The sequence below is a fragment of the Calonectris borealis genome, chromosome 21 (genome assembly GCF_964195595.1).
Source record: "Calonectris borealis chromosome 21, bCalBor7.hap1.2, whole genome shotgun sequence".
Taxonomy (NCBI): Eukaryota; Metazoa; Chordata; class Aves; order Procellariiformes; family Procellariidae; genus Calonectris; species Calonectris borealis.
In genome coordinates this window covers 8118212-8130810 of record NC_134332.1, presented here as the reverse complement: position 1 = coordinate 8130810, position 12599 = coordinate 8118212, and the positions used below count along the sequence as shown (strand labels likewise).

At 42.9% G+C, this 12599-nt stretch overlaps 1 protein-coding gene across 1 annotated transcript; it reads left to right on the top strand.

Annotated features, from left to right (window-relative positions):
• Window positions 1-988: 988 nt before the first annotated feature.
• LOC142091409 (globoside alpha-1,3-N-acetylgalactosaminyltransferase 1-like) lies at window positions 989-11964 on the top strand. Its single transcript, XM_075170646.1, has 6 exons — window positions 989-2531; window positions 3652-3714; window positions 5038-5088; window positions 5187-5222; window positions 7320-7454; window positions 7913-11964. The coding sequence occupies exons 1-6, from the start codon at window positions 2470-2472 to the stop codon at window positions 8595-8597; spliced, it is 1032 nt and encodes a 343-aa protein (XP_075026747.1). The 5' UTR covers window positions 989-2469; the 3' UTR covers window positions 8598-11964.
• Window positions 11965-12599: the final 635 nt, after the last annotated feature.

Here is a 12599-nt window from a genome sequence, read left to right as displayed (position 1 = left end):
ATAAGTGCATGAGGATGGTCAGGTGCAGGAAATGAGAATCCCCAGGAGACTATCTGCAAAGTGGTACTGTCTTATGTTTTCATGTATGCTTTGGGGGAAAATTTTGAGAGGATGTTTATGAAATTGGGAAGTGGTATCAAGCTGGGAGGGGCTGCAAGCACCACGGAAAACAGAATTCAATCAAGGCTTGATGTTTTAGAAAAACAAATAGCCTGAAAATGGAGTTTAATTCCATAAAGTCAAGTACAAGGCTTTATATATCATGGACCTGGCTAGGAGAAGTTCCATAGAAAGCCTGTGTGGATTACATTTGGCCACAGGCTGAATGTCATCACCACTGCTGTGTTCTTGCAAAGTAGGCAAGTGTCATATAGGAATGTATGAACTGTCACAGCATCTCAGTTTTGTGGGGTAATCCTGCTTTACTTAATACTGGTGAGGGCTCAGCAGGAGTATTTGGTTTGGTTTGGCACCAGATTTCATGAGAGTGGACTGATTAGAGAGAGTCCAAACAGAACTGACAGAAATAATCACAGGTCTTGAAGTTAACGCTCTACAAAGAAAGACCGAAGGAGTTGTGGTGGTTGAGCTCACAGAATAGAAGAAGGAAGGAAACATCATAGACTTTAGATATGTAAAGGCAGTCTCCAGGTGCATGATCACTGTCATAAAAAGGCACAGACCTAAACTGCAGCAAGTGAGATCCTGGTTGGAAATTAGGAAGCCTCCTGATGAGAAGGGCAGTAAAGCCCTGGCACAGGTTGGCCACCCACCCTATGTCTAACCAGCTCTCGAAGAATCATTGAAAAGCAACTCTTTGAACCCCCCTCTGCACACTTGTCCATTTTGCATGTGCCAGAGGCATCAGGCACAAGATCAGATACATGGCACTGAAAAATTCCGGCATTGGTGTGGCAGCTTTCATTACAGAATTAGCATAGGAATTAGATAAAACTGGTCAAAGCATAGAATAACAGCTAGAGGGGAAAGGCTGGTTGCAAATCCTTCTACATTTGTGGATCTGCAGCATTTTTAGGCAAGAATCCAGAACTGCTCAGCATGAATCCATGAAGGCTTTAAATGGTGGAATGGCTTGAGATTTTTCTCTTTTTTTTTAAAGTGGGATTTTGTGATGCTTCTTGGTGAAAGGCGATTAGATCGGTTGACAGGAGAGTGAGGAAGAAGCACCAGAGCAGATTTCTGTATGGCATAATAAAGCAAATTAAAGACCTTTTTGCTACCTGTTTTTTCATAACCAAAGAAATTAAGGGGGGAAAATGGCTTTTCAGATCCATTGGCACTGTTGTATGCCTTACCAAGGGCCAGGACAGAAAAGATCTCTGTGATGCTTACTTCCGCCGCCCCCAAAGAGGTGCCTTGTACCGGTTCCTCCCACTAACATCGTAACTGTCTATAAATAGGAGTTTGACGAACAGCCTTTTTTTTTTTTTTTTTTTATGCCAAACTCCAGTCACATGCTAGAAAGTGCTTTCCTCTAACTCGAGACTGCATTACAGTCCCTACAGCAGCAGCCTGGAAAGCTTGCTTTGCAGAAGAGCACTTTATGCGGACACAGAGGATGCCGAGGAGGCGGAAGTGAGCTTGCACACGCAAGAGACGTATCTGCAGTACCGTAGCTCTGTATTCACTAAAGGTAATAATTAATGTAGCCTCTAACAATTGACATGCTTGTAACAAGCCCCTTTGGAGGCCACATGCAAAGGCTTTGTGTGTTTGTCACCGGGCCCGTGGTTCACACTGTGGTAACCTTTACTTCCCTGTGAACAGAAAAGGGATCAATTTGAGCTTTTAAGGTAAGACAGCTGAGCTAGGGGAAGTTGATTTTTATGGCTGTTGAAAAGGGAGTAATTTCTTTGACTTACAGAGAAATATCGTTACCCAATATGCATTATTATTGTCGTGTAATGTTTCTTTGCTTGTATCGGACCTCAGTTTACCTCTCTCCTATGTGCACCTTTGGAGGGAGCTGTCTCTGCCAGTTACTCTTCTGTGAAAGATGGAGTTTATCAGCTAAAATGGTAACTGTATTAGCTCTGCGTATCACCTGATATGATTGGGTTTGGTGAGTTTATTAAATTGCAAAGGGTGTGTGCTTTAGCCTGAATAAATGGAATCTACAGAAACTAGAATCAAATCAGAAAGGCTCCCCACACACTTGTAACTGTGATTAGATCTCACTGAAATGGAGAAGTTTCTCAAATGGTTTACAGGAACTGCCTCAGTGACTGAGTGGCCTGGCTCTTACAGTCTAGTTCCTGCCGTGTTCCTGATTTCAGAAAGACTGAATTAAAATGAAACTGCTTGGAGAACCTCATGCTTCTATAATAAAATAATCCATTTCTCTCATAGTGAGATATTTATAGCCAATTTCCCTTGCTTTTTTGTTCTTTGCAGATTGAAAGCTGCTGGGAGTAAGAAGTTGCCCTTCTTTCTTCTGCTCTAGAAGACATGATTTCCAGGAAAGTGTTGGGATCTCTTGTCTGTCTGTTTGTTGTTACCGCATTTATCTGGTAAGCATTTGCTGGCAAGCTTGGTCATTTTTAAAACATCCTGTCTATATCTACACTGTGGTATAAAGCATAGTAGCAGAAAAATATAGGCAGTGCATTTTATGGAAAGTCCCTGTTAGAGCTGTAAGAAAGAACAGTGATTTGTACAATAGATAAAGTAACACTAGTAGAGGGAGAAGCCTCCGAAGGGAGAGAGAAAAAAAGACCAATTGTGTCTAAATTAGGCTGCGAACACCGTATCTGACTCACAAACAAATGTTCAAGTATGGAATATTCCAGTTACATTTTAGTTCAGGCCTTAAAAGAGATGATTATCTGTCTCTTCAAACAGTCCAAACTCACTCCAATGTAACTAGGGATAGCTTTGTAGCTATCAAACATTGTTGCTTTCAAACATTGAGAATGTTTGTAGCTTTGGGTATATTGAATACTGAGTATGCCTTACAGATTCTTTTGAGCAAACTCAAACATTATTTGAAAGGAATCTGAGATCAGGCATTTCTATTAACCATTAAATTATTAATTATTAAATTATTCTTAATTATAGTGTATTTCTGATGTTGCAATTTGCTCTTATTTCACATTGTGGGTGGTTGCATTTTACCACTAGTTAAGTGATTGTATATAAAAATCTCTATAGATTGTGATCAAAACTGAAGGGAGAAAAAAGCCTATGCAGCCTATTTGTCCGCTGCGCAAATTAAAGGGGACACACACAGAGAGCATTTAAAGTTCCAGGAAGTGTCAGTATGTCACATCAGTGTATATTGCATATTTATCCATTTTGAGCATTGCCTTATGTGTCTCCATTTGTGTATGCTTGTCAAAAACGTGTAGACCTACATTTTATAGACCACTTGATGTAAATAAAAATACTTAGACCTGACGTTACAAGCTGGATGCTTCTGGACTCATTTTGTCCTGAGCTTCCCATTTATGCCTCAGCAGCAGTATATTACATTAAAACGTGAATACACTGGATCCTGCACTAATTAGTAAAGTAGACAAGCAGTTAGCTGGAGTTACTTCTCAAAATCTGTGCCAGATTCTGAGATCTTGGAAATCCTAGGAAGATATCTTTCAACATCACCTATCTTAAAATGTTTCTTTGCTATCCCAGGATTACAGTGGGGAATGGAAAAGTGCACTACCTCCCGTATTACCTTCCTTGCCCGGAAATCTTGTAAGTATCCCATTTTGTATGTAATTAATAACACAGATCATCACAGCTGTACTTCACTGACAGTGTAAGTAGTTATTAACAAGTAGTCATTTGTTCTTTATTTTATGAATCTATAATTAGTCACTCTCTTAAAACAAAATGGTAATAATGCAACCTTTTCTGCTTTAGTCTGCTTGCCCTTCAGGACAGCTCTCTATTTGTACAGCATGAGTGAGACCTTGTTTGTTGTGGGTCACAGAGACCATGACTAACAGGTTAACATTGGCTTTATTATCAGGGTGTAATCACACATGTGCACATGTACACACAGGATCTCACTGTGCTTTGAGATGTGGATTAAGTATCCCAGCTCGCTAAATGGAGAAACGTAAGTCAGAGAGGTGAAATGAACAATCGCATAAGGAGTTCTGGCAGAGTTAGGAATAACCCCCCAGTCTCCTAATCATGTTCTTCCTCTTCACTCTACGATCTGTGCTTTCCACTCACTTTATGAATGTATTTCTGTTATGGCAGCAGTTGAGTCGTGGGCCAGAAGCCTGCTCTGAACAAAATGAAAGGGTAGCTGCTTCTCCAGAAACCTTACAGTTTAAGGGGCCAGTTTCATTGCGTGATGCAAACTAACGTACAGTTAACTGACTTAGCATGGGTCCTAAAAGCTAGCTCAAAGCTGCATAAAAGAGAATTTACACTGTGGAGGAGCAGGATACATGGCCTAAGTGACTTCACTGCCATAGCGGACCATAGTTGTAACATGACAAGCCACGGCTTTTCCCATCCTTTGTCATGACCTACTGATCTTGTAAAAACAAAACAAAAAAATGCAAAGAGGAAAGGTAATCTCTTATAGAGGCCTTTCTGATTATTTCAAGCCATTAAAAAAACATTGTGTCTAGTAAGATGCTTATTTCTCTGAATGCTGTTTAAAATGTGATATATTTCAGGTCGTTCAGCCCTCCAGGTGAACAGGAACAGTTATGCAGGGAATGGAGCACACACGTGACCAGTACTGGCAGTCCCCAACAAGCATGTGCTTCCCTAGATTTTGACCCCTAAACTTGATTTACCCACAGGCTCGGAAAGCTGCCAGCATCTCTCTGTCCCTGTTCTGCTGTGTGCTCTGTTTCAAAACTGTTACTCGTCTGGCAGCCCTCGAAGGCGCGTACAGGCAGCGTCTAACTCTCTGTACCAGGCAGAGCAGTGTGCGCAGCAACTGGCGAGAGGACTTGGACAGCTGTCAGTACAGCAGCAGGTCCTGAAGCTGAACCTGGTTCTTGCTTTAGGAAAAGCCTTACAATCCCTTTCTTTCCCCACCCCATCATACAGCTCCATGAAACTCCAATATACAGAAGAGAAGCTAATCCAGCTTTTCCCCCAGTAAGTACTGGCTTTTTATTTCCTGACCTTTAAACTGCTGTTCCTCTCTTCCAGGCATATTCATGTATTATTCAGTGGATATTTCTTCCTTTTTACAGATTATTTTATCAGCAGCCAAGAGTCCTGGCTCCAAAGTAAGTTTCTTTGTTTGAAGTTTTTTGTTTGTTCCTGCTGACTTTGGTTTGGGTGCTCTGTGGCACTCACAGTTTCAAAGTCCTGATATACACTGAACAGTTCCAAGAGAAGTCTAACCATATGGATATATCTACAGCTGTCTATGCTGCTATAAGATTGAGTTTAGTCACTGTATACTTGCCAACATACCTACTGTAAACTCCCAATTAATACATTAGCACACACACGCAGCCTGTCTACATGATTACTGCCAGGAACTCCTTCTGAGATAGGAGATACATAATAGCTGGAAGACAGTGAGAAATACCTTCTGGAACTGTGCTGCAGCTGTTAGCAGCTGTGGGAGAGCTTTGAATCCATTTCAGGACAAAATGAAGCAAATGCCTTGTATGACCTTCAGCAATGGTTTCAGCTAACCTGCTGGATCTTATGCTGGAACAAATTGCAGGCACTCACACAGACACGTCTCTATGAGAAGCAGTCAAACCAGCGAGTCTAAACAGACATGGAAGGTTTCAGGCAGCAGCAGCTAAGAAGTGACTTACGCAAATGCTCCTTGTCAGCTCATGTTTGTTAGCAGTCTCCTTTGGTCCAGGTCCTATGACCTGACTCTTATCTCCAGCAGTTTGCCTTCAAGAGCCACCATTCTTTTGCATGTTAATAAACACGCCCTGTTGGTACATATCTTTTTTTCTTCTCCTCCCCGCCTCCCCCTCCCCGCTATTTCAATAGGACGTGCTAGGACTGAATATTTCTCTCTTCCATATTGGAATAAATTAATGTACAAAATCAGCTAGCATATACTGGGCTAAATGAGGAGAGAATCATGTAGCTTTTAGTGCTCTGTGTCTTTTGAAGGGAGTTCACTAGCACGCACTGAGAGGATGCATACCGTGGAAATGAGTCATTGGGAAACCCAGTGCAGCCCTTTAAAATGAAACGAAAAAAAGCCCTGCTTAGAGAAACAAACTAGATTTCCTTCTCTCTCTCTCTCCCCTCTCCTCCAAAAAAGGGTAATTGACCCAGAAAGAGAACAGCTTGGTTAGTCCATTTTCTACAAACCAAATTCTTCTTCCTGTATAATTTAATCTTTTAATCATATGCATTACTATAGGAGGGAGTGAAATTGTTTTTCTCGTATCCACTCAGACTGAAAGTATTATATATGGGTTGAAAGTGTACTGCTGCCTCAGCCATCAAACTGCTCCCCACAGGTCCCTTGGTTTGGTTTTTGTGCGATTATTGCCTTGGGAGCGTGTCAGATGGGAGACTGCTTCAGCCTCCAAGTGTAGCCCTGTGCCGTGCATGACAAATTTCATTAGCAGAGTGCTACAGATCATGGTCTGGGGCGAATGTGAGTGGGCTAGGGTAAATTACACATTATAAATGACATCTTGTTTTAAAATCAAAAAGGTAAGAAAGAAACCCTGAAAACAAAGAAGAAAGTTGAAATAGCATTGCATTGCTGTAATAGGGCATAATCAGACTCTGCTGCATGTATATTCAATATTTCCACTACCCACACAGGAGATTAAGGATTTTCTATAACTTTGTTACACATTTGAATGATGGCTCACATACAGAATTTTAAATTATATCTGAATGTGTTAAAGCTATATATAAATACTGGAAAAAATAAACTCTTATGCCGCAAGCTGTGTTTTAATAACACAGCAATGGGGTATATTTTTATAATAATTTTCATATTGTTACTTGTGTTTTAATCTTATGTAGCAATCTGCATCAGACTTATAGCAAATATGCATAGCTTCTCATTCTGTAAGTTCAGTGGTCATTAAACTCTCCTCAGCAGAAAAGTCCTATGAGCTTAAATGAGATTTTAGTATACCCTCGAGTTTTTGCCAATTTGCTAAACAGTGCTTAGTTTCATCCCAGGAACTGAAATGTCCATGCTTGGTAACCTTAAATAAGAGGGCAGAGAAAAAGATCTAAAGATAATACCATCCATAATGAGTTAATGCTGATATACACACTCTTCTTCTAGCCGCCTTTTTAGTGTTTCTTTCCCATTTGCTGGCCTTGGAACCAAAAGGGACAGTTACATTTCATTAACATTCCCTTTTCTTTTCCTTCAGGCGTCAGGATGTGCTGACAGTCACACCATGGCTAGCCCCCATCATCTGGGAAGGAACCTTCAATTCTGACATCCTAGACAGTGCCTACAGGCCACTGAATCTCACCATAGGGGTGACAGCCTTTGCTATTGGAAAGTAAGTGAACGACTCGGTGGGCACAGTTCTTGGGTTGATGTACTTCCTCTGTGGAAACATCATTTTGGCTTTTCTTGTCCTGAGCAGAGCTGAAATCTGTCCCAAACTGTAGTAAACTTTTATGCCCATGTATTGTGTCTGTAATCATACGAGCCTACAAGGTAACAGGCTCAGCACCCAAGGTACCTAAAGCATGGTCAATATTTTTGAAGAACTAGCATGTGCCTTGGGAATTAGAACTGTAGAGAGGTGGCTGGTTGATCAAAGCGGGGATAATCCACTTGTTCCTTGTCCTCCACTATACTTTACCTATTGCATGTGTAGTGTATGCATCCTTGCAGCAATAGCTAGTCAACACTCTTCATGCCTTGTCTTCTTCCATTCATCAAAGTACCCTTCATAATCCACCATGCATGCCCTTGTCTCTGCTGTGCTATTCACGTGTTGTGTCTGCACAGATACACAAGGTTTGTGGGCCGCTTCTTGGAGTCAGCAGAGAAACATTTCATGAAAGGCTATCGGGTGAACTATTATATCTTCACTGACAACCCTGAGACAATTCCCAATGTCCAGCTGCAATCTGGACGAAGGTTTGTCATTGTCCCCATGGAGAAATATCCCAGCTGGCAAAAGACCTCCATGCGCAGGATGGAGGCCATAAACAAGCACATAGCAGAGACGAGCCATCAGGAGGTGGACTACCTCTTCTGCCTGGACATTGACATGGTGTTCTACAACGCCTGGGGGCCTGAGACTCTGGGTGATATAGTAGCAGCCATACACCCTGGTTACTTCAATGTCCCTCGAAGCCAGTTCCCTTATGAGAGGAGGAGCTCTTCAGCAGCCTACATCCCTGATGGAGAGGGGGACTTCTACTACGGAGGAGCTGTGTTTGGAGGGCTTGTCAAGAAAGTCTATGAGTTCACCAAGACTTGCCACATGACCATCCTGACGGACAAAGCCAATGGGATCATGGCAGCCTGGCGGGAAGAAAGTCATCTCAACAGGCACTTCCTCTCCCACAAACCCTCCAAGGTGCTTTCTCCAGAGTACTTATGGGATGACAGGAAGCTAAAGCCCCCTGAAATTCACCTCATACGTTTTTCCACAGTGGATAAGAACTACAAAGAGATACAAGATTGACCATCTGATCCCTGCAGAGATGTCCTCCACACAATCAAACCCTCTGAGTATTAGCTCCCACAGAACATGCCCCACCTTTAATTTTTGTTCCCGGTGTGAACAAACTGGGGAAGCAACATGTGGATAGTTTCTCTGGAGAACAGGAGTCTTAATGCATTTCAGAAGCAGCAGCCAGAGTGGAGGTGAGAATGAAAAGGTTTCTAGGTTCCTAATCTTTGTAAATACAAGCGACTCACTTGAGGCTGCAGCACACAAAAAGGCATTCAAAATGCCAGTTATCAAATGCAAGGCTGTCCTTATAGCAAGGCTGCAAGTGCCTTTGCCTGAGTGTTTTCCTGAGGCCCAGCAGAAACTTAGCAAGATCAAAATAGTATTTGACATTCCTGTGGAGAAGGAGAAGACTTAGAGTTTTAGTAAAGACATTTTCACTTAAAAAAAAAGAATTTTGCAGGGCAATAAATTTTCATACATTGTGATTTAAACTTGCACCCTTTGTCAGGATCAGTAAGAAACTTTTGCTCGGAGCAAGTTATCCCTGATTAGTGTGCAGCAGGATTTCTTGGACCTTCTCAGCAGAGAGCTGGTGCCAGTCGTTGCCGGTAAGAACCCTGGTCTGACAGGACAAATAGTGTGAATTCATATAGCAGTTATCTTCCAAGTTCCAATCTGTGTTTTGGAGATCTGAGTTTAGACAGAACTGGCACAGCCTAGACCCAGACTGAACTTCTTTGGGTTTATTTCAATCACAGATGTGCTCTGAACCTTTTCCCTGATTCACATGTCTCTGTAGATCATGTAATCTTTTCCAACACAAAAAATCTGCTATTGAGAGGTTCATGTTCCTATCCATTGCTTCAGTCCTTTCCAACTTTTCTAAGGTCTGTGAAATAAATTGGCTAGAAGCTGCTGGAACTGACAGTAAGAGCTGATGCATTTCCAGCAAACAGGGTGATTTCATTTTATAATGAAATGCTCTAGCGAAACTGTGAGTTCAGTCTAGAGCTGGAAGTAGGCTGGGGTCAATGTTTTCTTTGCGTGAATGTGATGAAACCAGGTGTTTTGCAGCCTTTAAAGCCTGACAGCTCACTTGGGTGAACAGGCCCGGGGGGTCCAAACACAGGGGAACAGCCACGGCTTGCCAACGACGACTACATAATTGTCAACTGAGGTCACAGCATGGAGGTTCATGTGCCACCTCCCTTGCCGCAGCACATCTGCTGTGAACATCTTCTCCATTACCTCCCAAGGCATGCTACTAAAGCGCTGGGCAAGTCTGTGCCATGCTGATTTAATGTGAGCAGGGAGCAGCAGAGAATAGCAGTGCTGTACGGTGCGGAGAGGAGAAGCAGGGGCGAAAGGGCTAAGCTGATTGTTTCTAAGGGAACAGTTTAAAAAAAAAAAAAAAAGAAAAGAAAAAAGGTTCATTTGGCAGAGAGAGAAAATGGGGAAGAGGTGCCTGACTGTTCTTGTTTCTCTTCACATGAGAAAATTGCTGTATGGCAGTGTATCAAGTATTCAAAGCTTCAGGCCCCACTACTGATTGCAGATGACTTAACGAGCCATTTCAGTCCTGTGTGAGCAGGCTGAAAATGGCACTTGCCAGTGTCATCGTAGGCATTTCATCCTCCAGAAGGCTAATTAGAAAAGCTTTCACAGTACCCATAGTATACAAAATACTTCCAGCCCAAAATGCCTAGTGGCAGCTGGGTCTGTTGATTCATGCTTTATCCAGCAAAGGGTCTACCCTATATCTCCAGACTGTTCTTAGTGCTGTGGTGCTGGAGGAAGACACCCCTCTATGTAACTAAACCAGAACTGAATCTCCTGTGAAGATGTCTATGTTTGGTAACCAGGCACATCATCTAAGCCAAAAGGGTGAAGAAAGATCCTTATCCAAATATTTCCAAAAAGATATGGTCCCACCAAACGCAGGATTAACACTGTATATTTCTTATTTGTGTCTGAAGGCCATGACTGAAACTAGGGTCTCGTTATGCCAGTTGCTATATATATGCATATGGATTCTTTTACAGGCCAGAAGGAAGTGTCTAGTCTGATCTGCACAGAACAAGCCAGGTAACTTTGTCTCCCGATATCAGTATCAAGCTCACAATACATAGCTGGGCTGTGCTAGATCTCTTAGAAAAGCATTCAGGTCCAATAAAAACATGAAGTGATACAGCAGCCACAAATCCGTAGATCAGCTGTGCCAATGGCTAATTCCCCTTATGCCTTAATTCTGCTCTAAATTGGTCTATGCTTGCAGCCTGGTTTTGCAGCCATTTGGCTTCATTCTGCCATACTAAATTACTTGAATTCCTGTGCAGATATTCATAGCCTATACTAAAATCACCATGAGAGGAAGTTCTCCAGCACAAATGATGTGTGAGAGAGGGTGGTCTATGTTTCTGGGGTACCTGTTCTGAAAAATTTTTGTGAAAGGCTCAGTCTCCGGCTCTGCTCCCTAGCCACCTTTTGGCCGAATCCAAGACCTGTGATTGACGCGGTAATAGCCTGATTTGTGCAGTGCCAAACATGTTTATTTTCCTGGCAGGCCTGCAGCTTCTCCCCAGGGGAAGGTCTTGTATCACATGTTATGTGACACAGTTCTGCTCGACAGAGCTGTGATTTGAAGCAGTACCTAGAAACTCCCTATGTCTCCAGGGAGCAGATGAATGTGACTGCAGAAACACATTCCCCAGCGCAGTGTGGGAGAAGCTCCCTGAATCAGCTCATGTCCTTCTCTAATTAAAGAAAGCCTGGACTTTTGTTGTCATCTCCTGCTGATTAATCCCCTTCCCCCAACACCAGTAGCAAGCTTTCCTTCTCTCATTTGGATTGTGCAGCCTGAGGTGTGTGGGAGCTTCACAAGGACCTACTTTCTGACCTGAATTCCCTGCCACCATCCATTGCTCAGTGGGGAAACTGAGGCACACAGTAGCAAGGTAGCAGACCAGCACTCTGGCATGTGAGGTTGAGGTCTTCCTCCATTCACCACAGGGGACAATGCTGTCTCACATGTCCTTGTGCCAAGGGAATTTGGACTTGGAAACACACACGCAGTACTGCATGAAAAGTGAATCACCACATGTAAATAAATCATCAGCCGATTTACACTGCCTGAGGATCTGATCATACTTTCAAGGTATTTCTGACTCAAGCCCTGTTTGTCCTTAAGCAAACCTCAGATCAGTAGCTTGTTGCCTTCCCAAGGGCCCCTTGTTCCATCCGTCCCTTTCTGCTTGGCTGGAACAGACTCATCATTCATTGTCCATCTAATTTAAGAACTCATCTGACAGGCTTTTTCTTTCCTTGTCCCGGCTGGTGACTTGCATGGTGCATTCATCCCCAAAGGGAAAACTTCTTGGGGGGGCAAGAAACAGAAACTTCCGCACTGAATATGATCCTAGGTGCGGCCAGACCGTGATCCTCTCGTTTTCCCCACTGATAGGACAAGAATCATTTCCACTAAGCCAGACTTGCACACTTTTTCACTCCTATTTGGATTTCCTTAACCCTCCCACAGGTGGTGTTCCTGAGATTATTGACCAGAAATGTCACTTTGAAGCACCGTCATACGCAGCAATAGTTATGAAAGGACTGGCCTAGTCAAACCTTCTCTGTGTGAGATCTGTGGCTTTGGGGCATGGAAATGAAATGGTCTTTGAGCAGACACGGATGAGGAAGGATAAGAACATCAGTTATACATTCCCTGCACAAAACCAGCTTGGGGAATAGCCATGTGCATCTGGCTGGCTTAATGCAGCAAAAGCAGCACAGTGGTGGAAAGGAGCTGGAAGGCTGTGAACTCCCTGCCAGAACGGCTGGTTTTACTCTCCTACCTTTTGTCTTACCTGTTGAGCCTGTGGCTTTTCAAGAAAGGGAGTGTCTCTTGTTCTGTGTCCACAGAGGAACTGCTCTTGGTCACTCGCTAGTGAATGTGAGATACACAGAGCGAGTTTCTTTCTTAGCAGGGATTTGCTCTAATCTCAAAGGGCAGCT

Excerpts from the sequence above, each read along its gene's own strand:
- LOC142091409 (XM_075170646.1), top strand. The coding sequence starts at position 2,470 with ATGATTTCCAGGAAAGTGTTGGGATCTCTTGTCTGTCTGTTTGTTGTT. Across the intron at positions 3,715-5,037 it reads CTTCCTTGCCCGGAAATCTT|CTCCATGAAACTCCAATATA; the intron begins GTAAGTATCCCA and ends CCCATCATACAG. Across the intron at positions 7,455-7,912 it reads ACAGCCTTTGCTATTGGAAA|ATACACAAGGTTTGTGGGCC; the intron begins GTAAGTGAACGA and ends GTGTCTGCACAG.